Raw genomic sequence first — 24,508 nt, 5'->3', positions numbered from 1 at the left:
GTTAGATGTTAAGACTCGAACAAGACAAAAGTGTCAGGGTACTGTAGACTTTTGATAAAGAATGGTGTTTATCTCCAAGTCTTATATTTCCGGGCTACAGATCCTATCGTTGATGATGTAGTAAGGAGCTAAAATTACTGAATTACAAAAGGTTGTGGCTTCTCATGTGGTAGTGCTGTTCAGTCATCAGATTTGCCTCCCCGCTCTCTGTAGCTGTCTAACATGACTTCTCAGTTCAGGGCATTATTTAAAAAAGGTCTAGTTTTCTGTTCCGGATAAACATCTTGTTTGTTTAACAATTTGCTCAGTCCTGGGGGATCTACACTTGTGCTGGTGTGAGGCTGATCTGTATCACTTGTCCCTGAGGGTGAGCTTTATCTCATAAGCGAGTCTTTTCAGAATTCAAGTTTGAGTTTACTTTACCTGAGATTTCAAGGTGACAATGCAATGCAGCTGTTTAAGATTTAAGATTGAACCTATTCGCTTCTCAAGATAAGGTTGCTTTGCTTTCCAAGCACAATGAAAACCCCTTTAACAAATGTTTATTTTATAGTAACACATACACATTCTCACAACTACAAACAAACTGCTGCGAAATGTAGTGTAGAAAAAATGTAGAAAAGCTTTTCTGTATGTAATAAAAGAACACATGTAACAGAACACATGGCTAAAGTTAGCTTATTAGATTTTCCTTATTTTCTTTCATTTATATATCCTGATAAAATAGGTTACAATAGTGTATTCTCATATTAGTCATGGTTGTATTTCTAACCATGACATCACCTTATATGCTCGAAATCCTTCTTAGCCGAGATTTCAGATTGCCCTAAACTCTGGTTCAGAGGGTTTTTTCCTGCTCAGGTGCAGCTTGGCCAGTGAGCATAGCAGCCCCTATGGCAGGGGTGGGCAACTCCAGGCCTCAAGGGCTGGTGTCCTGCAGGTTTTAGATGTCCTTGATCCAACACAGCTGATTTAAATGGCTTGAAGTTCTCCAGACGCCTGGTAATGAACTAATCATTTGATTCAGGTGTGTTGACCCAGGGTGAGATCTAAAACCTGCAGCACACTGGCCCTTGAGGTCTGGACTTGCCCACCCCTGAACTATGGCCTGTTGTTCAGACTTTGGTTGTTTTTTGTTCTTGTTTTTTTTGGGGGGGGGGGGGTTGAGAGTCAGCCATTCAGAAAAGACACAGAAACACAAATAACAATATTGGTAATACTGTCAGATATATAGAGCATCAGTTTTTTGTTTTTCAGCTTCTAAGTTGCTTCTAATGGCTTAAAGCAGCGGTCCCCAACCCCCAGGCCACGGACCGGTACTGGTCCGTGAGTCGTTTGGTACCGGGCCGCGAGAGTTGGGGCTCGGGTGTGAAATTTATGGTTTTCAAGGTTGTTATTGTTTTTTAACATTTTTATTTTTTTTTTATCTTTCTTATCATTAACTCTGTTTCCTTGGTTCTTTTCCCATATGATATGAATAAATCTTTTTTTGGCACCGGTACTGGTTTTAGTTTGTTGTATTTATCCGCGACACCTTAAAGACTGGTCTGTCAAAATATTGTCGGATATAAACCGGTCCGTGGTGTAAAGAAGGTTGGGGACCGCTGGCTTAAAGGATGCTAAAGTCGCTTGTTTCAGACAGCAGGCGAACCAGATTCAATAAATCTCCAAGAATAAAAGCTAAAAATCCTCATAGTAGGTCAGCTTTAAGTCTCAATAGCCAAGCTTGTTGAAATGTTGAACAACTTGTAAAGATTTTGATGAAAGTTTAGAATCAGAAAAAATGATGAATATACACTAAAAAGAGAGAGCTTGTTTTTGTTTTAATTAAAACCAGTGATGTCAAAGAATAGTTAGGATGGTGTTAGCTGAAATTTTGCTTTGCAGTCCAGAAGAGCCTAAAGGTCACAACACTGAAACTAAAGCAGTAGAAGGTTAAGTATATTCGGCTTCACACGTAGCACAGTGTGAATCATGTAATGAATTTGGCGTTTTGTGTACTGGGGTTACTCTTCTGGTAAGGGAGCAGGTAGTCTCATCTTGTGAAGTTGGCTTGTTGAGTCTGCAAGGCTGCAACTGAAGCGGAGCAGTGTGGACCTGATAGAGATTTATGGAGTTATGTGGGAGTGGGAGTGAACCAGTTCTTTTACAAGAACACCATTATCATTGTATCTGTGTGCACATTCAGCCAAAACCTTTTGGAGGCTTGACATAAGAACACCTGGTAAAGTTCAGACATGTCACACCAGAGATCATCAGCCGCTTAGCTGATCAGTAATTGCATGACATTGTATGCGACTTTGTTAAAACATTGATGTGTGCAGAAAAGCAAGGTGGCTTGACAAGTGCACAGTTGACACACACGGAGGACTGCATCTGCTGATATTTAGCTGATGGGCTGCTTTGGCTTGTCAGCAGGTGTTGATCAGGTGTTAGATTCAGCCTTGTCAGCTGCTGACCTGTCACAATCAGGAGTGGATGTGGCATACAGATAGAGATGTGATATCCACCTCTTCAACAGCCCTTGGGAAAACACAGAGGGAAACTGTCATCAAGACACTGAAAGATAGCGGTGTGCTCTGGTTGGTAGAATTACAAGAATCAGAAGTATAGAAGACAAGAAAGGATATTGCTCAGTTAAACTTAAAAGCATACAGAAATGTGTTCAGGTAATAGCTGCTTAAAAATCAGCCTCCTTAAGGGTTATTAGAGATTTGTCAGACCCCTTGTGGGTCAGTGTTACTGCTTTCTGAAGTAAGTGAAGTTAATTCAGATGTGCCTAATCATCTTTACTGCAACCCCTGGATATGTTGTAAACCAGCCTGGGAACACCATGGCTTTTTGTTCCATTGCTTGTTACACTGGGGAAAAAAAACATCAGTGGAAAGTCAGAGAAAGGAGGAAAAAAAAACTGAATACATTTTACAGTGGACAGAAACACCAACACTGGTTGCAGGATCCTGCTAGAGCATCTCTAGTGCATAAGGCATCATGGATGCAGCAACAAATGGGACAGTAATCAGACTTTATTTTTCTTTTTGCTCTTTCCGTATCTCTGTAGACAAGTGGGGAAAAGGTGAGTCGGCTGAGCCTAGTAGACTTGGCTGGAAGTGAGCGAGCAGCAAAGACTGGAGCAGCAGGAGAGCGCCTGAAGGAAGGAAGCAACATCAACAAGTAATGAAGCAATTAAAACATGGATGCAGAGAAACAGTACATAAACAGTTTTTTAAATGTTTTCCCAATAAAGGTTAAAAATATTTCTTCCAAGGTCATTCAAGCCTGACATTAAAGTATCTCAACACACAAGCAGACAGAGAGCTACATGATTGCTATCAGTCCATCAGCTGGTAAATTATAGAAAATCAAGTGTTTGTTTCTCTTTGTGTTTGCAAGGTCCCTCACTACTCTGGGTCTAGTGATCTCAGCTCTGGCTGAACAAGGAACTGCCAAGAACAAGACCAAGTTTGTTCCTTACAGAGACTCTGTTTTGACATGGTTACTGAAGGTATGATAAACATAAACGACCACCTGAGCAAAAAACATTTTATAGCATTTTTTCCTCTATATTTTACTTATTTTTCTTTTTTTCCCCCCTTATGAATTCTCCAGGACTGCCTGGGAGGTAACAGTCGGACAGCAATGGTTGCTACTGTGAGTCCAGCGGCAGACAACTACGAGGAGACGCTGTCGACACTACGTTATGCTGACCGAGCAAAGAACATAGTGAACCATGCTGTTGTTAATGAAGATCCCAACGCTCGCATCATCAGGGAGCTCCGAGAGGAAGTCGAAAAACTACGAGTGCAACTGACACAGGCAGAGGTGAGAGATCTTCACAATCTAAGCAATCACCGTGTTGAAGTATTTGCCTCACCTGCTTCTCATGTGCTTTATTATCGCCAGTCTTTGAAAGCTCCAGAGCTCAAAGACCGTCTGGAGGAGTCCGAAAAGTTGATTCAAGAGATGACGGTCACATGGGAGGAGAAGCTTCGCAAAACTGAGGAGATTGCACAGGTGAGACACACAAGAAACATCAAATGCAATTGATTTTGTTTTTATTCAGTGCAATAATTACAGTGCACAGTGTCTTTATTTTCTCAAACTGCATCATTCAGTTACTTTAAAAACTGAAAGTCTGATGTTTTGTGTGTGTGTGTGTCTGCAGGAGCGTCAGAAGCAGTTGGAGAGTCTGGGTATTTCTCTTCAGTCTTCAGGGATTAAAGTTGGAGACGATAAGAGTTTTCTAGTCAACCTTAATGCTGATCCTGCACTCAATGAACTGCTTGTGTACTACCTGAAGGTTTGCATGAACACACAGACACACAGAGTCCCCATCATGCCTTACCTAATGCCTTCTAAAGTATTATTCCTGACTCTTTTTTTAAAACCAGAGTTGTGTAACTGCAGCTTAATGAGCGATCAGTCTTTGTCCTCTAAAAACTAAATTTGATCAGATGTGTAAGATATATATATATTTTTTTTTTACACAGTTTGAATCATAGAAACTGAAGTTTCATTTTTCTTAATAGCAAGCTGAAGAAGAACCAGTTGTCATGTGACTTACACTGGGTTTTGAAAACGCTTAAGAGGAAATTTCATTCATTTATACGAAACCTGAAAGGCAACCAGCTGTTATGGAAACATAATAATGTTGCTGTTTGATGGGCTCGATTAGAACAGATAAAGTTTAAGGAGTAAAATTTAGATCAGTTGTGATTGTAATTATAACTGGAACATCCCATAGATTTGTGATGTGTTCCTCTAGACAGGCTTTTTATTCCCCTTTTGTTTGGGTCAGCTGATTGTAACATGTTGAACATCTCAGGAACACACAAAAGTGGGCTCAGCAGACTCCCAGGACATTCAGCTGTGCGGGATGGGTATCCAGGCAGAGCACTGTGTCATTGACATCACAGCAGAGGCAGCTGTGATTCTCGCCCCCTACCGCAACGCTAGGTAAGGAACGCAAACGTAACACAAACAAAGTTCAGAGAATTACACTGCAAGGTTTTAATTGGGTAACTTTGGATTAAAACCAGGGTTTTTAAAGTTCTAAAGGTGGTTTATTTCTCAGCAGGTTATATTCAAGATAAGAGATCAGCACACACAAAACCACTGGCCAGCTGGATTCTCTCTCCAGCCTCAGTGCACAGAGAGAGAGTCAGTAGTTTTCAGCAATCATTCTAAACCTTGTGTTTTTCCTTTATTAACTTGTGACCAGTGGAGTGAAATTTATATCCTGATTCTTTTTTCCCCCTTCCTGCTGGCTGCAGAAACACAGTCCTTTTTCTGGTTGACCTTTATGTGGAATTTACAGGTCAGCCTACTTACCTGTTGCTCTCAAATAGTTCGGCACCATCAGTTGGGAAAAGGTGCTAAAAGAGTTCTAAATTGCATAAGGATATCTTTATGCTACACAAACCCATATACATACTTTTTTCTCCTGTCCCACACTGACTGCTTTATATCTAGTAAGACTGCAGCAAATATGTTGCTAAACTGCTTGTAATATGCATTTGGATTGTTTTTATTTTACTAAAGTTATAGCTGTCTTTTCTAAAATATACAATTTGTCACCCTTGTGCAAAAATGCCTAGTTTATGTGAACACACTTGCAACTACACTGGGAAACATTAGGTTGACTTATTTAGTTAATAAACGCCTTCGTGTGAACGTTGCTTATGTTAGAGTAGTTAAGTTTAGTTTTACTCTGTATTTGTCAGGGACCGTTCACAAAAACATTCTCATGAGAGAAACAATCCCTTGTGCTAGATTTAGCTACTACCTAATTGTATGTGCAGTCCTTGGCTGGTACATCGGTGTTAAATAAGCTATAAAATACAAATACATGTCCAAGATGTAAGATTACAAAGTAAAGCCAGATAAGGAAAAGATGTCCTGGTTATTTGGAACTTGCTACATTATACAGGCCCTATGCTGATGAGGCTAAACATAGTGTAGTTAACCCCACCAGGGTTAAAGTCCTCTTACCAAAAGAGATGTTTTCTTCAGTCGGTTACTTCAGCTTCTGTTTGAGGTTCTTTAAAAATATAAATGCAACTCCCAACTATTGTCACCATTTTTTTTTTTTTTTTTTTAAAACAGGACGTGTGTTAATGGCTCTCCAGTAACCAGTGCTCTGCAACTCCACCATGGGGACCGAATCCTCTGGGGAAACAACCACTTCTTTAGGTAACCGTTGTTCTTTCTATTTAATTTATATTTTAAGTCTTTAAAAAAAAAAAACTCCCATCAATCGGTTTGGGCTATTTGTTAAACTTACATAAAAGATTTTTGAGTCATGGATGAATGCATTTAACTCACCTTCAGGATCAACCTGCCTAAGCGGCGCTCTCGGGCTGCTGATGATGAAGAGGGTGAAGGTGGCGTGATGAAGAACAGTGGTAGCAGTGAGCAGCTGGATGCAGATGGTGATACAGCCAGTGAAGTGTCCAGTGAAGTCAGCTTCTCGTATGAGTTTGCCCAGACAGAGGTCATGATGAAAGCCCTGGGCAGCAATGGTAAGATGTGCTAGGACACTATTATGGAAAACAGCATGTCTTTTTCACTTCCTGTCTGACTTCTCAATGTTGTGTCAATTCAGACCCCATGCAGGCAGTCCTCCAGTCTCTGGAGAGGCAGCACGAAGAGGAGAAGCGTTCTGCTTTGGAGCGACAGAGGCAGATGTACGAGCAGGAGCTCCAGCAGTTGCGTAAGAAGCTCAACCCAGAACGCCTGTCCACAGGTCAGTCTGGAGGGCCAACAATTGGGCAGCAAGGTCCAGGACAGCAATCTCACTATCGCAGCATGGAGAGGCTCAGTATAGGAGGGATGAGCCATTCAAGCAGTGCTCAGAGCAGACTGAGGCAGTGGAGTGAGGACAGGTGAGTGTCTTTGAATTTTAGGAACATGCATAATGTGCTGATTAATACCAACTTGGTTTTCCTAATCCATCCGTTCGCCTGTCTCCCTTCATGTTGTTTTCCACCTGTTGTCCTTCTGCAGGGAGGCTGTGTTGGTGAGGAGTCTTCGGAGGTTGAGGGAGCAGATAGTCAGGGCGAACCTCCTGGTACAAGAAGCCTGTTTCATTGCAGATGAGCTGGAACGGCACACAGAGTACCGAGTCACTCTGCAGATCCCATCAGACAACCTTAATGCAAACCGCAAGGTCGTAAACACAAACATGAAGACCTTACATGTGGGTGACCTGCCCTTTTGTGTTCCCAAAAGCTTATAAGTATGTCTGTGTGTGTAGAGGGATGCAGTGCTCAGTGAACCAGCGATCCAGGTTCGAAGACGGGGTCGGGGCAAACAGATCTGGAGTTTGGAGAAGATGGAGAACCGTCTGGTTGACATGAGAGAGCTGTACCAGGAATGGCAGGACTACCACTTAAATCATCCAGACGACCAGGTGAGTTAACAGCCATATGCCACCATGATAGCTTTATTGTAAACTTATTGGGAATCTTATGAAGTCACACATAATAAGCACATCTCTAACATCTACCTATTAAAATTTTCCTTGTCCAGGTAATGCGTTCATATTTCCGCCGAGCGGACCCGTTTTTTGACGAGCAAGAAAACCACAGTCTGATTGGCGTCGCCAACGTCTTCCTTTCCTGTCTTTTCTATGACGTCAAACTGCAGTACGCTGTTCCCATCATCAACCAGAAAGGAGAGGTAGAACACAATTTGTCACCAGTTTAATTCCTTAATTTCTTCTTATAGGAGAAGTAGCCCTGACTTACAGAAACAGTCTCTAGACTTGGTATGGTATTACGCTTTTCACTGTGACTCAGGAAGAGTTTCAGTGAGATCAGAATTTAAAAGTTGGCATGATATTCAGGGAATTGTGTTGGTAAAATGTTAAAAGATCGATAGCAAAAATTGACTCCAGGAAGCTGATGTAAACTTTCAGCTGATTTTGACAGTTGCATTTGAAATCTGAGCGGTGAATGAGCAGCTATAGAATAGAACAGCCAGAGATACAGGCAGTGTTTGGGGACAAGGAACAAATTCTGGGAAAAATTGACATGCTGTTCTCATTTTCAAGTCTGTACTTTTATTCATGAAGTCTATTAAAACAGCTTTGCATCTTTCCCCGTTCAAAAAAAAGTATTTTTCTTATACTAAAGGCTAAAGGATGTTTTCTCTGTTTTCTTGCTGTGTTTAGGTTGCAGGTCGCCTGCATGTGGAGGTGGTAAGAGTTGGAGGGGGCTTAGAGGATAACATGGCTGGAGGAGATGAACCTGACAACAACCAAGACATTGAAGTTCAGGATCGCAAACTGGTCTGCATGGTAAGACTCATAGCTCATCAGAAAATTTAGTGCATTCAGACCATCTGAATCTTCCCAATACTTCCAGGACTATTAGGTATGTTTAGTTGGCATCTCATTTTTCCTGTTTGTCATCCACAGATTAAAATCCTGCAGGCTACTGGTCTTCCTCAGTACCTGTCCAACTTCGTCTTCTGTCAGTATTCTTTCTGGGACCAGCCTGAGCCTATCATCGTGGCTCCCGAAGTTGACACGTCATCCTCATCACCCAGCAACAAGGACCCACACTGCATGGTGGTGTTTGACAGCTGCAAGGTAAACATGGGAGGGAAGACGAGAATTTCAAGTCTTGCAACAAATCAAGAAGCTTTCCTGAGCGGTGTCTATTTTGATTTCTAGTTGTGTGAAAATGTGTTGGGGATTGGTCTGAATGGCACTTGTTTTTTGGGGGCTTATGTAGGAGCTGGCTGTGTCCGTAACTGAGGAATTTATCGAGCACCTTACAGAAGGGGCAGTCGCCATTGAGGTGTACGGACACAGACAGGCTGATGCTGGAAGAAACCCCGCACTGTGGGACCTCAGCATCATCCAAGCTAAGACACGCACATTACGAGACAGGTAGATATAACAGAAAGAGTACATATAGATTCTTGTTCTGCAAGGAGCACAGGTGTGCAAACAGTGTCTGATTTTGTAGATGGAGTGAGGTAACACGTAAGCTCGAGCTGTGGATTCAAATCCTGGAGATAAATGAGAATGGAGACTTTGTTCCAGTGGAAGTGGTACCTGCCAGAGATGTGCGGACCGGAGGAATCTTCCAGCTTCGGCAGGTGAGGATGACACATCACAACAAAAACAGTCAACCTGTTTGAATCAGAAAACTGGAAAAGCGGGCTTCTAAATATTCTAACTAGTGTCTTGTCTTCTTAATCCTCCTCAACCTTCTCCTCATACTCCTTTAGGGTCAGTCGAGAAGAATCCAGGTGGACGTGCGCTCAGTTCAGGATTCTGGCACTATGCCCCTGATCGCAGAGATTGTGCTCGCTGTATCAGTGGGCTGTGTGGAGATTAGAAACACCACAGCAAACCAGGAAGCAGATGAGATGGACAGTTATCAGGTAGACCACTCTGTCTACAGTGTGATTTACTCTTTCATTGAGTCATAAATTGCCTTTGAAGTAGCTGACTTGAAGAAGAAGATGGAGTGATTAACTGAGTTGTTTGGTGGACAGGAAAGAGACCTGGAACGGTTACGGCGGCAGTGGTTAGGTGCTCTCACCAAGAGACAGGAATACCTTGATCAGCACCTACAGAGCCTGGTTAGCAAAGCAGGTAAAAATACGTAGATTAGTATGCAAAATATTTATATGCACAGGTTTTAACAACTGTTTCTGATCCTAATTCACAGTTATAGCAATTTACACTTTGCAAGTGGAATAAGGTGAATGAAATGTTTAATGCATGCATGTTTTGTACAGAAAAAACAGAAGATGACATGGAGAGGGAGGCGCAGCTCCTTGAATGGCGCTTGACTCTAACTGAGGAGAGAAATGCTGTAATGGTGCCCTCTGCTGGCAGCGGCATTCCTGGAGCACCTGCTGAATGGTACAGCCCATTAAAGGATGTTCTTATTGAAAACAGCTGAAGCCCCTGTGAGCCTAAAGCTGCAGCTTCAGACTGCTTTAAACGCTCTGTATCAAACTGCTTTTTAAAATTTTAAACGGCTCTTTGTGATGTCAGTGAGTGCAGATATCCCTAATATGGTCATATGAGGCACACACTCTGGTTTAAACACAGAAGTCTCATCAAACCTTCTGTTTGCAGTTTATAATAACTTGGCTTGAAGGGAGATAAAGCATCTTGTTTGAACTGAGGAGGTGCATGTAGGCCAATTGCAAAGGATTACTGTCTGAGAACAAAAATATTGAGCTGGAAATTAGCATTCATTATAACATTTTAAGACACAGAGGTTTAAGCAACAGAGTTTTTTTTAAAGGGTTCCTCTGCCTGGCATGGAGACTCACATCCCCGTCCTCTTCCTCAATCTCAAACGTAAGTCAGTCATTTGCAAAATTGTGCAGAATCTCACAAAGTGTTTATCCTTTTATATAAGTTAATTTGAAATATCTTTGATTCCCCAGCTGATGACCTCAGCTCTCAAGACCAGTTTGAAGTTCCAGAGGCTGGAGGCTGGGATGCTATCTTGAATGGAGAGGATGAGGATGACTTTTTTGATCTGCAGATTGTCAGACACTACGATGGAGAGGTGAGGATAAACCTATAATTCTCATAAGGAGGCCTTTTCATTAGAAACCCTTGTTGTAACTGAGCTGTTCACTCCACAGGTTAAAGCAGAGGCATCATGGGACTCCACTGTCCATGAGTGTCCTCAGCTCAGTCGAGGGGGATCATATCCTGAGCAGCGTGTCTATCTGACCATACGGGTGGTGGTCCAGCTCAGTCACCCTGCTGACATGCAGCTGGTGCTGAGAAAAAGGATCTGCGTCAATGTTAACCCGGGCCGCCAGGGATTTGCCCACAACTTTCTCAGAAGGATGTCAACCCGCAGCACCGTACCTGGCTGTGGGGTCACCTTTGAGGTGGTTTCCAACATCCCTGGGGTAAGGCCAATGGGAAGAAGCATTGTTTTGTCAAGCATATTATTAAACATGTTGTTAATCTTTATGATGCTTTGTCTCCTTAGGATGCTCCTGGTTCAGAGGACAGGGAGATGCTGGCCCGACTCGCTGCAAGCGCACACAACAGCCAGTCAGGCGATGATGAAGCTGCCATTGAGAAATACCTCCGGAGTGTCCTGAGTCTGGAGAACATTCTGACACTGGATAGACTCAGACAGGTAGGTGGAGATAAATAATAGAGCTGTAGATTGAATTTAAACCCACATTATGAATAGGCAGGCATTCATCCAGTCACACAGCTTTTTTTTAATTGATGATCTTCTAATATTTTCTTCTAATATATACATTAAAATACTCTCTGTGTTTTAGGAAGTGGCTGTGAAGGAGCAGTTGACTAGCAGAGGGAAGAGTAACAGACGGAGCATAAGCTCTCCTTCTGTTAACAGGGTAAAGCATGAAATATAGTGGCAGACCATCATAGCACAGATGGCATTACATTATATCGCAATAAGATGTGATTTTTCTCAATATACTCTTGCCTGTCCCTTCTGTCAGCTGTCTGGAAGTAGACAAGACCTGTCCACAACCTGCCTGCTGGATGATAAGGTAATACGCACTGTTCAACAGCACAAAATCACGAGTTTCTGTACTCTGTGTAACTGCTGGAGTGTTGTCTGTGCAACGTTGGAAGCTCTCTTCATTAGCGTGCATAAAGAGAGCTAAGAAAGCTGTGTTATTATTGCGTGAAATCAAAAACTTTACCTCTTTGTATTTAACACTGCATTCAGTTATTAAATAGACCCGATAATTATATGTGGTCATTTAATTTACTTAGTTTAATTAATAAAAGAAGAACTTTTTTTGTAGTTAAATGTATCTACTTAATACTAGTCAGATTAATCTCAGCACCAAACACTATAGAGTTCAGCACTGAACCAAAGTAACCAACGTTAATCATTTAAATAAGTTTATAATTTATTGACAGTGAGTTTTGAGAAAGTGACACAATTTTTTTTCTTAGTCTGCTTATTTAACTTTGTTTACATTTTATGCTTCAGCCAACATGCTTCAAAAGGCCCAACTTTAATGTCATATTGTAAAGTACATTAGCACACTGGAACACAAACCATGTTGAAAGACCAAAAAACAATATTTCGAAAGGTTTAGGAACCCTGTTTGAACTTTTTCAGTTTAAATCAACAGAAAGACCTGTTTGCTTTTACCCTATATTGGCATAAAAAATTTATGATTTGTTTACATACAGGTTACCATGTATATCTGAAAAAGGGGTATTTTCCTGTTTGTTTGTTTTTGTTTGTTTGTTTGTTTTTTGTTTTGTTTTTGCTGTTGTTGTTGTTTGTTTGTTTGTTTTTTAAGTAATATGCTTATTTATTATTTAAAAATAATGTGCATTAGCACAGGTAGTACATTGAAAGTAGAAACTAACCAACTTGCATCTTTTAGTTGACAAGAACAGCTATGCATAAATTATACTTTGTGCTTGGAGCAGTAATTTGTGTGCGTTTACTTGTGGATGCTGTACGACTCAGATATTTCATTCTTTTAAATCCAACATTATCTCTGTCTGCTCCCTCAGGGTCGATGGGAGAGTCAGCAGGATATCTACATGCCCTCTCAGTTTCCTCGCACCCTGCCCCGCCCAGCCTCCTCCCCTTCCACCTACTCCACCTCCCTGTCTTCATCACCTACTCCCTTCGGCACTCCTCCTCCACAGAACCAGGAACCAGAGCAAGGTAAACCCCTCCTTCTTTTCCCATCTCCTTTCTCTCTTCAATAAAACACTTTGGGCTCTGCTCATTACTCCATCTTACTCCCCCAGCCATTCTTTTCTCCTCCTTTTTTTCTGCCTGGATTCATCCACTTGAGCTGCTCACAGATTTCCACCTTACTTTCTCTTCTACCTTGTCCTCTTTTGTCTGATGTTCCAAAGATATTTAACCACACCATCTGATGTTTCATTGTTCACATTATTAAATCCACGTCCAGTGTGTTATCACACTATCTACCTGCTCTCTTTGTATTCATTTCTAGTGTAAAGGTCTCCATTCTCTCCTCATCTCCTTGAACAGAGCTTTTTTTTTTTTTAATGTCTGCTGTGATTAATCTGAATATTGTCTGTCAGTTAGTTGATTCATAGTGATTTCATGTTAATGTCAGTTTGAATCATTGTCACTGTGACGTCCTTCAGCGTAATTCTGTTTTGAAAATAAACAGAATTAATGATGTTTAAATAATTTCTCTTTCACAGTCCAGTAATTTAGAGTGTTTATGAAATCATATCCTAATGGCTAAAATCATCTTTGTGTTAGTTTGTTTTTTGTTTAGTGGTTTTTTTTTTGCCAGCTTCCTCTGTTAGTCTATCCCAGTATTGGGGTTTTTGCCATTTTCTGGACTCACTTTCAACTTCCAATCTTAATCTTTCATGCCTCCTCTACCTCCCGGACCTCTTCTTGTTTCCTTGCTTCCTTCCCTCTCTTCTGCCTCCTCCCTTCTCGCCTCGTCTTCCTCCTTCTCGCCTTCTTCCCTTCTTCCCCCCCTCCAGGTCGTTCAGGACTTGCTGCCTCTTATCTTTCAGTTAAGGCGCTGGTTCCCCAGATGCCCAAACTGCTCAAGTCTCTGTTTCCAGTGCGAGATGAGAAGAAGGAGCTGAGACCTTCGCCGCAAAACCAGCAGGTCAGCAGATGGTCCAGTGCAATTCCCTGGAAGCCTTGTATTGAGTTTGTTACATATCTGCAATAGATATAATATCACTTTTTTATTTTTCAACTTTTATTTTTAAATATTTGAACCATTAATCTAGGATCCTTACGTTACAATATAAAGTGCCTTGAGGTGACTGTTGTTATTTGGCAATTTCAATAAATCTGAAATGAACTGAACTAAATTGTAGACAGGTTAATCAGAATTGATTTCTACTCTTTCTGCCCATTGAAATAGTTTATTGATTGCAGGTGACATTTTTCACTCCATGTTATGAGTTCACACATAACCATACAGACTTATGGTTACACCACTAAGCAGTTTTTACCTGCGTTCCACACACTCACGCTGCAATCGGTGCATCAGTAGCAATTTGGGGTTCAACATCTTGCCCAGGACATTTCAGCATGCGTTAATAAGCTGTAATGCTGTAGCTGCACTCATGAGGTTTTCGCAGGCACGAGTTCGTTTGTTTGTTTTTTTTGTTGTTTTATTCTTTCTTCGGGGTTTCATGGTTTCAGTAAAATATTGATGAATTATAATTGACAAATGAATGACTTGTGTAATTCTAAAAGAAAGTGTGCACTGTGTTGTTCTGTGTGGCATGCTGGCTATCAACTTATTGGCCAGATTTAGACTACTGGTGATCGATTCCTGCCATATCAGTGGTCCTAGCTGATCAGTTTGAGGATTTCTACTTACCCCCCACTTTTTAGAACTTCAAGTTATGAAAAGGAAGGCTCGAAAATGTAAATACTGACTCTTCATGTGCCAGTAAAAGTCGTTGTTTTTCACTATATCATAGAAACATCCATCCATTTTCTTCCACTTATTGGCTGCTTTCCAAGTCCCACAGTCTAACCAAACCTGATAGGACTACTCCTTCAGGCTGGGAGTTGAAGATTTCGTGGACGGTAGCCTCTGCCAGGCATTCCCAGTGCAACCTCACAGGTCCAACTCACCACCAGCTGGTGATCAGTTGACAGCTCAGCACCTCTCTTCACCCGAGCGTGCAGAATGTATGGCTGGAGGAGCTAACCCCATTATGACACAATTATAAAATTGATCATCGAGCTGCCTGGGATGTCCTGGTGCCCTTATGGACACCCTTATGTTCAAACATGGTTTTCTGTGGACAAACTGTGGTTTGTACAGAAGTCCAGTAGTAGAACACCACTCAGGTGTGGCAGGCCAGTCACACCCCTCCAGGTCTCACTGACAGAATCCCCAGGTGGAGCACCGTCAAGCACTCTACCAAGGGACTCCAAGAAGGCCAGGTGCTCTAAACTGTCATTCGTTGCACAAGTGGAGATGACAGTCAGGACCTGTTTCCCGACCTGAAGGCTCAGGGAACAAACCCTCTGGTCCACTGAGGAAAAACTCTGTACAGGAAGCCATAGGGATACTAAGAATGCCCACCACACTCCGCTGCCTCTCACCAAAGATAACTCCAGAGCTGTGTGTTGAGTTGAGCCTGACTATCTCTATCCAGTACTTCTCAACCTTACACATTAGCTCAGGCTCCTTCCCCACTGCTAGCCTTGGTAGCCAGGAACCGGCCCAGCACACACTGCATCCAGCCCTTCCTGTGGGTGGTGGACTTACGAAAGGGTGGGCCCATGGACTAAGGCCAGGCCACCAGGTGCTCGCCCTCTGGCACACTTCCGGGGCAGGGAAATGAAGGAACAAAGTGTATGAAATACAAATTTTAGCAGTCTGAAAACTTTTGGCCATGACTGTAGTAAACGATCCTAATAATCATAATGTTGCATATGCAGCATGACATGATGTTAAATACATAGCATTGATTCAGTGCCATTAGCCTGCCACAGCCTGTTTATTTGCATTTCTTTTTTCTCTGTTGTGTCCTTGTCACTCAGCAGCACGTGCCTCGTATAGTGACCTCATCAGGAGGGGACGACAACAAAGGCAAGACCGAGACGGTGAGATTAAATCTCGTCTTATCCTTTTCATGCTGTTTGGTTTATTGGTAACTTAATTTTAATCAGGTTTTTTAAGATTTTGTTTGAGATCAAAATAACATGAATACCTTTTGATTAGTAATTTTTATTTGTAGTTTAATCCACTTAGTTCTTTGAGGGAAAACGGCATTAGGTAACCACGGTCTCTGTTTGTTTTCAGTTTGCAGCATTAGAGGATGATTTCACTTTTTTTTCCAAGTGTATTGCAAAAAACAAAAGTTGTCTCCATTAATCCCTGCTGTCCAATCTATCAACTAACACCCCCCCGTTGAAGGGTCATTGCAACAGTCTGATAATGCACTTTTATAAATTCATGGAAACTAAAAGCAACTGAAGATCTAGTACCCAAATCACGCAGTCCCATAATACAGTTCTGTAGTTCTGTTTATTCTCTTCTTTCTCTGTAAGATGCATCCTTACTAGATTCCAATTCCACATCGGTTCTTAATGTGGTCCCATTGTAAGTTTTAATGAATTGCTCTTTATGTGTAGTTTAAGACCTTTTCAGCGATTCACTCATTAGCGTAATTGCATTGTGCTTGATTTATAGAACTGCACTAAATCTGTGCCGTAGCTCACCCTGTACACAGTAACGTATGCTTTAGCCTGATATGCACCTTGGGGCTCTATAGGGAGTCAACGCAGTCAAAAGATGAGATTAGCAGACCCTAGACTTCTTCCTGTCAAGTTTTATTTTGAAGGTTGATTAGTGTTGTTGATTACTCTTTTGTTTTGCCTTGTCTGCATGCTCTTATCTGTCCCCCCGGTTTCCTGTAGACTGCTATTCTACGGCCCCCAGCCAAAGACAGACGGGCAGAGCTCCCAGAAGTCTCTCCTCTTCCTGTGCATGACCCGCATGACACCACCCCTCTCAGCCCCCTCAGCCAGTCGTCAAGCGGCTACTTCTCTGCTAGTGTTTCTACAGCTACCCTGTGTGACGTTCTCCAACCCTCCTCCTCATCCTCCTCCCTCCTGGCTGCCGAGACCACGTTACCCACAAACCCCCAGCAGCAGGGCGCTGACAGGAACGATATTGTGACCTCTCCTTCTCAGTTTGGTGCCAAGGTGTCAGTCGTCGCTTCGCCTGCTTCTCACAACTCAGCCAATCACAATAGCATCACGTCCGACGTCTCCTCCGAACAGAAGCTGATAAACTCCGGAGGAAGTGAAGGCTTTGAGAGACTAGAGATCTTTGTGGATGATGATGAGCGAGGTGGTGAAGACGTGCTGCCTGATTGGCTGACAGAAGGAGCATATGTTACAGTAGGGAACAATAAGGCGGGGACGGTGCGCTACATTGGGGTGACACAGTTTGCTGAAGGAGTTTGGGTGGGGGTGGAGCTGGACACTCCTGTAGGTATGTATCCAGTTAAAAGGATCAGCGCAGTCCACCATAGTCCTAAATGTCTGTCGATTGATGGAGGTGACCTTATGTTTGCAGGTAAGAACGACGGCTCCGTCGGAGGTCAGCGGTATTTCCACTGTAAGCCGGGTTACGGGGTGCTGGTCCGCCCAAACCGGCTGTCCTCCCGCGAGCGGACCAATCGGCAGACAGGGGAGTTTACCCCTTCTGCCCACGTCCCCATCCTGCGAGGAGAAGCCATTGTTGCACGCCGAGGGGAGAATCGCAAATCCTGGAGCAGCTGAGACATGAAAACTAGGAGCCCACAATCGTCGTCGTCCTCCTCTCAGCTATGCAACAGGCTCATACTCTACAACTGACCTACTGCCTAACCTCCTACAGTTAGATTCTACACTCACTGCATCCATTCATAGAGTCTGGATGGATATAGAATAAACATGGTAAAGAGAACTTTCAAGAACAATTCAAGTAAGATAATGAAAGACTATGCAGGATATTTGGAAGTACATGGAAGGACCAGTTGTCATGCGGGAAGATGATGCTACTTAAATTAGCAGTCAGTGGGAAGACTGCTGAGACTGAATGAAAAGCAGAACTATTTGCACCAGGAGTGAGGACTGAACCCTGCAGGCTGGATGATGCTTTCTTAGCTGATATACAGGGATGCAAACATGTGGCTTTTTTGTGGTCACACTGGGGTAATTTGGTTGGGAGCAAGGCATTTTTACAGTGGGATGGAAGACTTTCAAAGGACAAGGCTAATGGATTTACTGGCCCCATCTTATTTTATTTTTTTTGTTGCCGTTCATCTTTCACGATTAATTGTCAGCCTATAATAGTTGTTAAAAGAAGTCAAATGATCCTATTTGACCATAAAGATTTTATAAAGCTGACTATTAGGCAGTGAAGATTGGCGTCACTTTTCTTTGACATTTTATTTATTTATCTCAGTTCCTGAGTACCACAAACCTCAAATCATATTGTGGCAGTAGATATTTGCTGCATTTTCACACTTGACATGTTTGTATCCCTGCATATGATGCCTCTACTTGATAGTCCAGAATTTAACGCTACGGTTGCCACCTTCCTGAACTCTCCAGGTCCAATTTGCAGACTGACACTTTGACTCTCCCTCTTGGACTCCTTTTTTTCCCATTTTCTTTTGAAGATTGATCCTCCCAGAATGTGCCTTCACCATGGCTTGGTTTGCATTTGTCTGTATATTTAACTCCTTGTAGCCGTGTTTGTGTTGAAGAGAATGCCTTGTGCTAAGTGTGAGGTGATCTCAGGGACTGCAGAGGGGAAAGCACAGTGTGCGTGTGTGTGTAAATGTTGTACAGTGTTGCTCTGTGTGTACGTTAATGTTGTAGTCGTGATGGTGTTAAAGATTAGCTTCGTACAGCAGGAATAGTCGTGACAAAGCCACTATGAAACTGGGAGGCTTTAAAAGTTGATTTTTGCACTGGAGACGTTGGATAAGGAGCTTCTGTACGTGAACAGAACATGTCTGTGGTTATGATGCAGCGACCAGATAAGGTAACGACAACAGGTTGGCTTTCTTTGGTGTCGTCTTTGTTTTGTTTGTTTTATTCTTTTGTTTGTTTGGATTTTTAATCCCAGTAAGGATATTCCCATGTCCCTGAAAGTGACTGATGATATCCGGACACCAGGAGGTGCTGTTTGGGCAGCACCTTAGTGCTGTGGAGGTGGAAATGGGCAGAGTACGTGCTGAGGAAAAGAAAGTGACTTAAGCTTGAGAGAAGGGTGAATTTGCTTCTATGCATTTGATCTTTTTAAAAGTAAGTTTTTAGTCCTTGTTTCTTTATACTGACACAAATGGGAGAACGAGCTAAGAGTACATTTTGGGAAAGTGTTAAACCCAGAGGCAGTCCTGACTGATCTGTGGAAGAAAATTGAAAAGATATCGTAGACATGTGGATTATTACTTTTTTTTAATTAGGTTTTATGAAACATTCCAGAGGGATGATGACATTTTTACACTGAATTTTATTCTTGTGATTTAATGTGATTTAAATCGTTTCAGTGCACCAAAGCACTATTAGGAATGAAGATGGTATATGTGTTTGCAGTGCTTTTATAAGTTAAAGGACACCTATTATGCCTTTACTCATTTCCTGTAATGTATATACTTTTACAGTGGTGTACGATCATATCTAAAATAAATGTTTGCACAAGTAATCCCTATAAGCCAAAATCTAAGGCTTTAAGCTTCTCAAAATGCTCTGTTTCAGACAGTTTTAATATTCTTGGCTCTATGTGACCTAATCATCTCAGGTTAATCTCAGGAGCCAATCAGGAAAGGCATCCTGAAGTGAGGGGAATGGAGCTAAAATAGCTTATTTCACTCTATGAATTGAGGGGCTGCACCGAGTCCAACTATAATATAAATATGGGTTATTTTGAGTAAGTTGTAATTTAATCTGTTACATGATGGAAGTCCAAGGAGAAAAGCAAAAATTTGAAACATGTTAAATCTGTTTAAAGAGTTAAAGTGTCGGCCTTTCTTTTTAATTGTGACCCTCCCCTGAGTTTATGCAGCTTTCACAAGAGGCCTGACAAAAGGATGATATTCCAACATAAGAGATACAAAGCAAACTGTATTCAGTCACATGGGAAAGAATGAAAATCCTGGAAATGAGCATAATAGGTCTTCTTTAAAGGGCCAATCCAGTTCAGTTCTCATTGAAAAGTTTTACTACCTGTGAAAACATCCTGTAGCTCTGAGGAGGAGCTTTATACACCTGAGCAAATGACACTTTTCTATAAATTTATACGGTGAAGCCACAGATGCATTAATCTCGTGGTGAGACTCTAATAAAGCTGCTACTGAGTTGCATTATGGCAGATGTTTTTTGGAGGGTTCTGGAGTTTTGTTGGCTTTTGCTTTTTTAATTTAGGCGGTCCTTTTTGAAAAGGCTACACTAAATTCTGGAGTAATGTCGAGACTGAGGTGAGGAAGTGTTCGGTTTGTCTCAGAGAGGGAGGATGAAGCACGGCCAGATGGTTTTAAAGGTGGAAAATAATTAATTTTGAACGTTCTTGGGATATTTTAGCTCTATGGTTCCTTTAAAAGAGCCTCCCAATGAACTGAATAAGTTTTATTGAAGGATGAGGCAGGTTTTTGGTGTCTGTAATGGTTTTCAGGTTCCTGATGTTGATGATGGAACGGTTATCTGGATTACTGTGTGCTTATACTGTAAACACACTATGTCTGAACACTATCGTCTTTATGGATCCATCAGTGAAGTTACTATTTATGTTTAAATGCTTGTGTGCACGCAGTGATCGCACACAAGCTGGTAAAGCCTTTTTATTTGAATAAATAAATGTTGCACAAATGATTTAATTAAAATCGCTGCTATTAGCGTTGTAAATTTACCTGTAAATGAATCACTTGATTACTCGTGTCTCATACTGTATGATAGATTGGATCTCAGTAGTAGTGTTTAATTCCCGAATTAACAAACAAAACTAAAGTCCGTGCTCCTGGTTCAGTGGCCCATATATTTTTATGACTTAGTAAAATTCTTCCGAATGAGGCACTTTGTCGTATGAGCCTTGAAGAAGCGATGGTCAGGATATTTTCTGGGTGAAGAATCACTTCTGTACAGGAAACTAATTGAAATATAAGATGAGGCTCCACAGTCTATTTTATTATCTGTGTATTTATTGTCTGGCCATAAAGTCCAGACCTCTGGAGTCCTCTGATTGGCTAGTTTCTGCCTGTTGTGTCATTAGTTAGCAGGTTGTGAAGTGCTCTGTCGGTTAGTTTTCAATAATGTGGTCTGTAACAGTTCGGTGGTAATAAAGGAAGTGTTCCTGTGTGCGTTTGTGTGTGTGGGTGAGTGTTGAGTGCACCTGTCTCTGATTCAGTTGTGTCTTTGAGTCGTTGCCAAGATGGGAAAATAACCGTCAGCGGCCGTTTCACGTACATTTCCTGGGACTTCAGCATAGAGCGGCAAGCCTTCGCCCTCGCTGCTCTACTGGCAAAAATACTAATTCCCGTCTCTGCGGCCGGCAAACTTTCCCGTCCTGGTGTCTGCTCTGCTTTGTGTGTTTGAGATCACTTCAGGCTTCTGGATGTTCTTTTATGTTGTTGTGCCTCAGAAACCATGTGACCATGTATCTTTCACACACTTTTTTCATATCAACGCTTCAATTCATTTGCACAAACGCCTCCAGAGGGAATTGAAGACTTAATTTCTGGAATTATTGTACATGCAAGAAGAAAAATACAAACTGTTCTTTTTTTTTAAAAGATGAAATGGGTTTTTTTGTTTCAGAATACCTGTTTTTCTTCTCCTTCTCCTAGTATGATTATTTAAGATTACTCACTGCTTTCCTCCCAGAAGTTAAACTGTAAAATGTAGAGCCAAGCAGAGCTAAGCTCCAATGTAGATGGACTTCTCCTCCAGCACAATCTCCTGTTTAGCTCCCCATAGCAGTGGATCAAGTGTGATGAGGGCATAAAGCAGATAAGAATACAGCTCTGTTTAAGATCCACACGTCAACAAGGGTCGATTTCTTTTTCTTTTTTTTTTTTTTTAAAGAAGAACTGAACAAAAGGAAGTGTAGCGTTAGTAATTGCTGTTTGGATGAGTTTAATATTCTAGCTTCAATTCAATAGGCTCCATCTCTGCTGCAGTAGTTATAAAGATTAGAGGTAGAGATTGTTTCCATGACACTACCATCAGGACCACATTTAATTCTACTTGTATTCCTGTGATATGGATCCAAGCATAGCCGTCTATGTCGGTCTGGACGAATCTTTTGTCCCTCACAGTTTCTTTTTTTTAAGGTTTTTTTGCTTTTATTTTGCTCATTTTCAGTCCCATGTCTTTGCATCGTCTGTCGTACTGCCTGCAGCTGCATGCTGAGTATAGGATCACTGGTTTTGAGCAAACCCCCGCCTGCCTTAATGTGGCCTTCAACCTGGAGCCAGACTAGTTTCAGCAGCAACAATTTCAGCTCTGCTCTGTACTAAACTCAGCAGTATTCAAAAGGGTCATTCCAAAACCACAGAAAGCCAGTCTGGTTTAATTTTTAATGGTTTGGTCCACAGGAGCTGTCAGGTTTATTACTCTTCCAGTTAAAGGAAGGCTAATGTGTCGCCCCCTAGTGGGTACCATGCCTGACTTCCTCACAGGGAATTTTCTATATAGCTAGACAGTGAAATCTAACCCACCACTGCCCTGCAGCAGCAACCTAACAGCTACTTGGGATCAAATCTTATCTTCGAAATTGTATTTTCTTGGATTTGTGTTGGACAAAAGCATATTTTCCTGCCTGGGTAGTTAGTTTTCACCTTGAAACTACCTCTGGCCTTGCTTATGCCACCTCCTGCTCCGAGGCCCTTTTATAGTTATTTTTTTACAGCCTTTCACTGCTGGCAGCAAGTTCCTGTTTTCTGTGCTAGCATAAACTGCACAAATGAGCAATATGAGGGCATCGGGCGATGCATTGCCGCCTTGTTGCATGTGCATCATTTAAGATACGTCTGCTGGTGTATTTTAAAGGCTGTTATCAATATTCCTCTGAGGTACCAGCCGCCATATTTTTACCGAGCTGAGCGATTGGTGCTTGCCGAGTCAGAGAGTTTACTCCTCTTGTTACTCCTGCAAAAAACAACAACAAAAAAATTATTTTCAGTCGTGTATGTTTTAACCCATTCAGCTGAAAATATTTAAATATTCAAGTGTTTGTTTATTGGGCTTCAGCCTGGTCAGCAGTATTAATAAAGCCCATCTATCATCTTAACTAATCATTATCAGTCACTGCTACTATTGATCCTTTAGGGCAGGTTTGTCCTGATGTGTCATTTGTATGTGTGAGTGCACCATCCAAGTGCTTGTTCGATGTATGTATGTGTGTGTATATATATGCTCATATTAAGAATTATAAAAGAAAAAATCTGAGCACAAGTTTGGGTTTTGATTAATTTAATTGTTTTATGTAATTATATGCTGCAATCCAAAGAATAAACATGTATTATAATAAGTTTTTTCTTTTTCTTTTTTTAAAACCATCTGAAGGGTAATCTGATAAGATTAAATAAAATTTTAAAAAAAGGAATATTAACAGAGTGTTTGTTTGTGCCTAGAAGATTTGATGCTTGAAGTTTTTAGAAATAACTGTGTTGGGAGATTTTGAGTTTTGTGTTATGTTTATTTGTAGCTTCATTTAAAGGAAGAAGAGCTTATGAGTTGTACAACTGCAGGAAAGGGAAGTGAGACATTGTGTGCAGAAAATATGTGCTGTGACAGCTAAACAGCTACCTCCTGTTTCAACAGATAAGCTAACGGTTTTTCCTTTTAAGGAGTTGTTATTGAATTCTATACATGCCACGCCTATTGTTGTTTGAGTACAAAATAAAGGAAGTACTGACGCCCCGCGCGATTCCTCTGTGACACACACACAGTGCACACGTTGGTGCAGAGCAGATCGGATCGTGTCGGGGCATCGCCCATGTACATGTAAAATCTTTGAGTCTGTGTTTCTTGCCTCCTAAGAGTTTTCTCCTAACATTTTCTTGGTCCTCCGAGCCGGAGGAGGATACAACAACTGTATTGTTGTGACTCCAAACAGAGATCTACACTGTATCCTGCCGTCGTGGAGAGCCCGCACCGAAGTCTGTCGACAGCCTCCTCTAAGAAGGAGTGAAAGTCCGGGGACGTTAATTCGGGTCCTGGCCGGTGTTCTTATCAAGTGGTCCACGACGCTGGGATCCAGTGGCTGACCTCCAACATAGCCAGAGAATCTTGGGGAGGTAAAGAAACCACTCACTTACACTCGCGTAAAACGAACTTAGGTCTCACCCGCCGAAAGGGTTTAACTAGTCTGATCCACTGCACGGATCTGTAAAATAGGAGTAATCCGCCGAAAGGATTTAAAACTAGGGCTCACCCACCGCACGGGTCTTTAGGACTGATCCGCCGAAAGGATCTGCGCGACTGTATAATAAATGTCTGTGTTTTCTGTGTGTTGAGAGTGAATTGATTTAAACAGCACAATACGCTGCTGAATCACTGTTATTGTTATTTTATTTCCTGTCAGTAGCCAAAGTACTGGTGACAAGGGAGAACGGTTGAGTTCTGTCTCATAAAACTGACACCGCTCCACAAATAGCGTGGAGTAGAAGGGCGTGTCAGCAACCACTCCTAAAGTCCAGTACCAGAGAAGGCTCTGCAGTTCTGTCATAATGGGTAATCAGCCCACCAAGTTTACTGCTGACGAGCAGTGGTTAGAAAAGAAATGTCCAGGCGCCGGACAAATTAGTGTGCAAAGATGGAGAAATCCTAAAAAGACCAAATGTCCCATTTGGGAAGGAAAATGCAGCCCTTGAGCATTAACACAAGTGAAGGAAGCTCTTTTAAAAGGAATAGGACAAACAAAAAACTTAAAAAAGAAAGGAAAATGTACGCAAGAATTACAATATTTCCAGGCCCGGAGAGAAGAAGCAGTTGGGCGAGATGAAAATAAATTTTAAAAAAACAAAACAAAGAGA

General features: G+C 41.8%; 1 protein-coding gene across 7 annotated transcripts in view; it reads left to right on the top strand.

The window, feature by feature from the left end:
- kif13ba (kinesin family member 13Ba) overlaps nucleotides 1–23,487 on the top strand; it is a 50,823-nt gene extending 27,336 nt beyond the window's left edge. For 3 of the 7 annotated variants that reach the window (XM_084928183.1, XM_084928166.1, XM_084928174.1), the window contains exons 10-39: nucleotides 3,062–3,174; nucleotides 3,394–3,505; nucleotides 3,610–3,822; nucleotides 3,904–4,014; nucleotides 4,166–4,300; nucleotides 4,826–4,956; nucleotides 6,106–6,192; nucleotides 6,331–6,521; nucleotides 6,605–6,884; nucleotides 7,006–7,168; nucleotides 7,256–7,411; nucleotides 7,531–7,680; nucleotides 8,174–8,299; nucleotides 8,420–8,593; nucleotides 8,739–8,896; nucleotides 8,976–9,108; nucleotides 9,241–9,396; nucleotides 9,511–9,610; nucleotides 9,757–9,883; nucleotides 10,275–10,330; nucleotides 10,420–10,544; nucleotides 10,624–10,899; nucleotides 10,983–11,135; nucleotides 11,287–11,364; nucleotides 11,473–11,523; nucleotides 12,515–12,671; nucleotides 13,481–13,611; nucleotides 15,519–15,581; nucleotides 16,398–16,977; nucleotides 17,062–23,487. In XM_084928183.1, coding sequence (XP_084784309.1) covers nucleotides 3,062–3,174; nucleotides 3,394–3,505; nucleotides 3,610–3,822; nucleotides 3,904–4,014; nucleotides 4,166–4,300; nucleotides 4,826–4,956; nucleotides 6,106–6,192; nucleotides 6,331–6,521; nucleotides 6,605–6,884; nucleotides 7,006–7,168; nucleotides 7,256–7,411; nucleotides 7,531–7,680; nucleotides 8,174–8,299; nucleotides 8,420–8,593; nucleotides 8,739–8,896; nucleotides 8,976–9,108; nucleotides 9,241–9,396; nucleotides 9,511–9,610; nucleotides 9,757–9,883; nucleotides 10,275–10,330; nucleotides 10,420–10,544; nucleotides 10,624–10,899; nucleotides 10,983–11,135; nucleotides 11,287–11,364; nucleotides 11,473–11,523; nucleotides 12,515–12,671; nucleotides 13,481–13,611; nucleotides 15,519–15,581; nucleotides 16,398–16,977; nucleotides 17,062–17,267 — 4,692 coding nt within the window. In that variant the 3' untranslated portion in view covers nucleotides 17,268–23,487. The other 4 variants (XM_084928199.1, XM_084928207.1, XM_084928192.1 and 1 more) reach the window with 4 other exon arrangements.
- The last annotated feature ends 1,021 nt before the right edge of the window (nucleotides 23,488–24,508 follow it).

Source organism: Perissodus microlepis, chromosome 1 (genome assembly GCF_051167445.1).
Source record: "Perissodus microlepis isolate ML-2025 ecotype Zambia chromosome 1, ASM5116744v1, whole genome shotgun sequence".
In the NCBI taxonomy this organism is placed as follows: domain Eukaryota; kingdom Metazoa; phylum Chordata; class Actinopteri; order Cichliformes; family Cichlidae; genus Perissodus; species Perissodus microlepis.
Note: the sequence above shows the minus strand (reverse complement) of the source record. Positions and strands in the feature narration are given on the sequence as shown.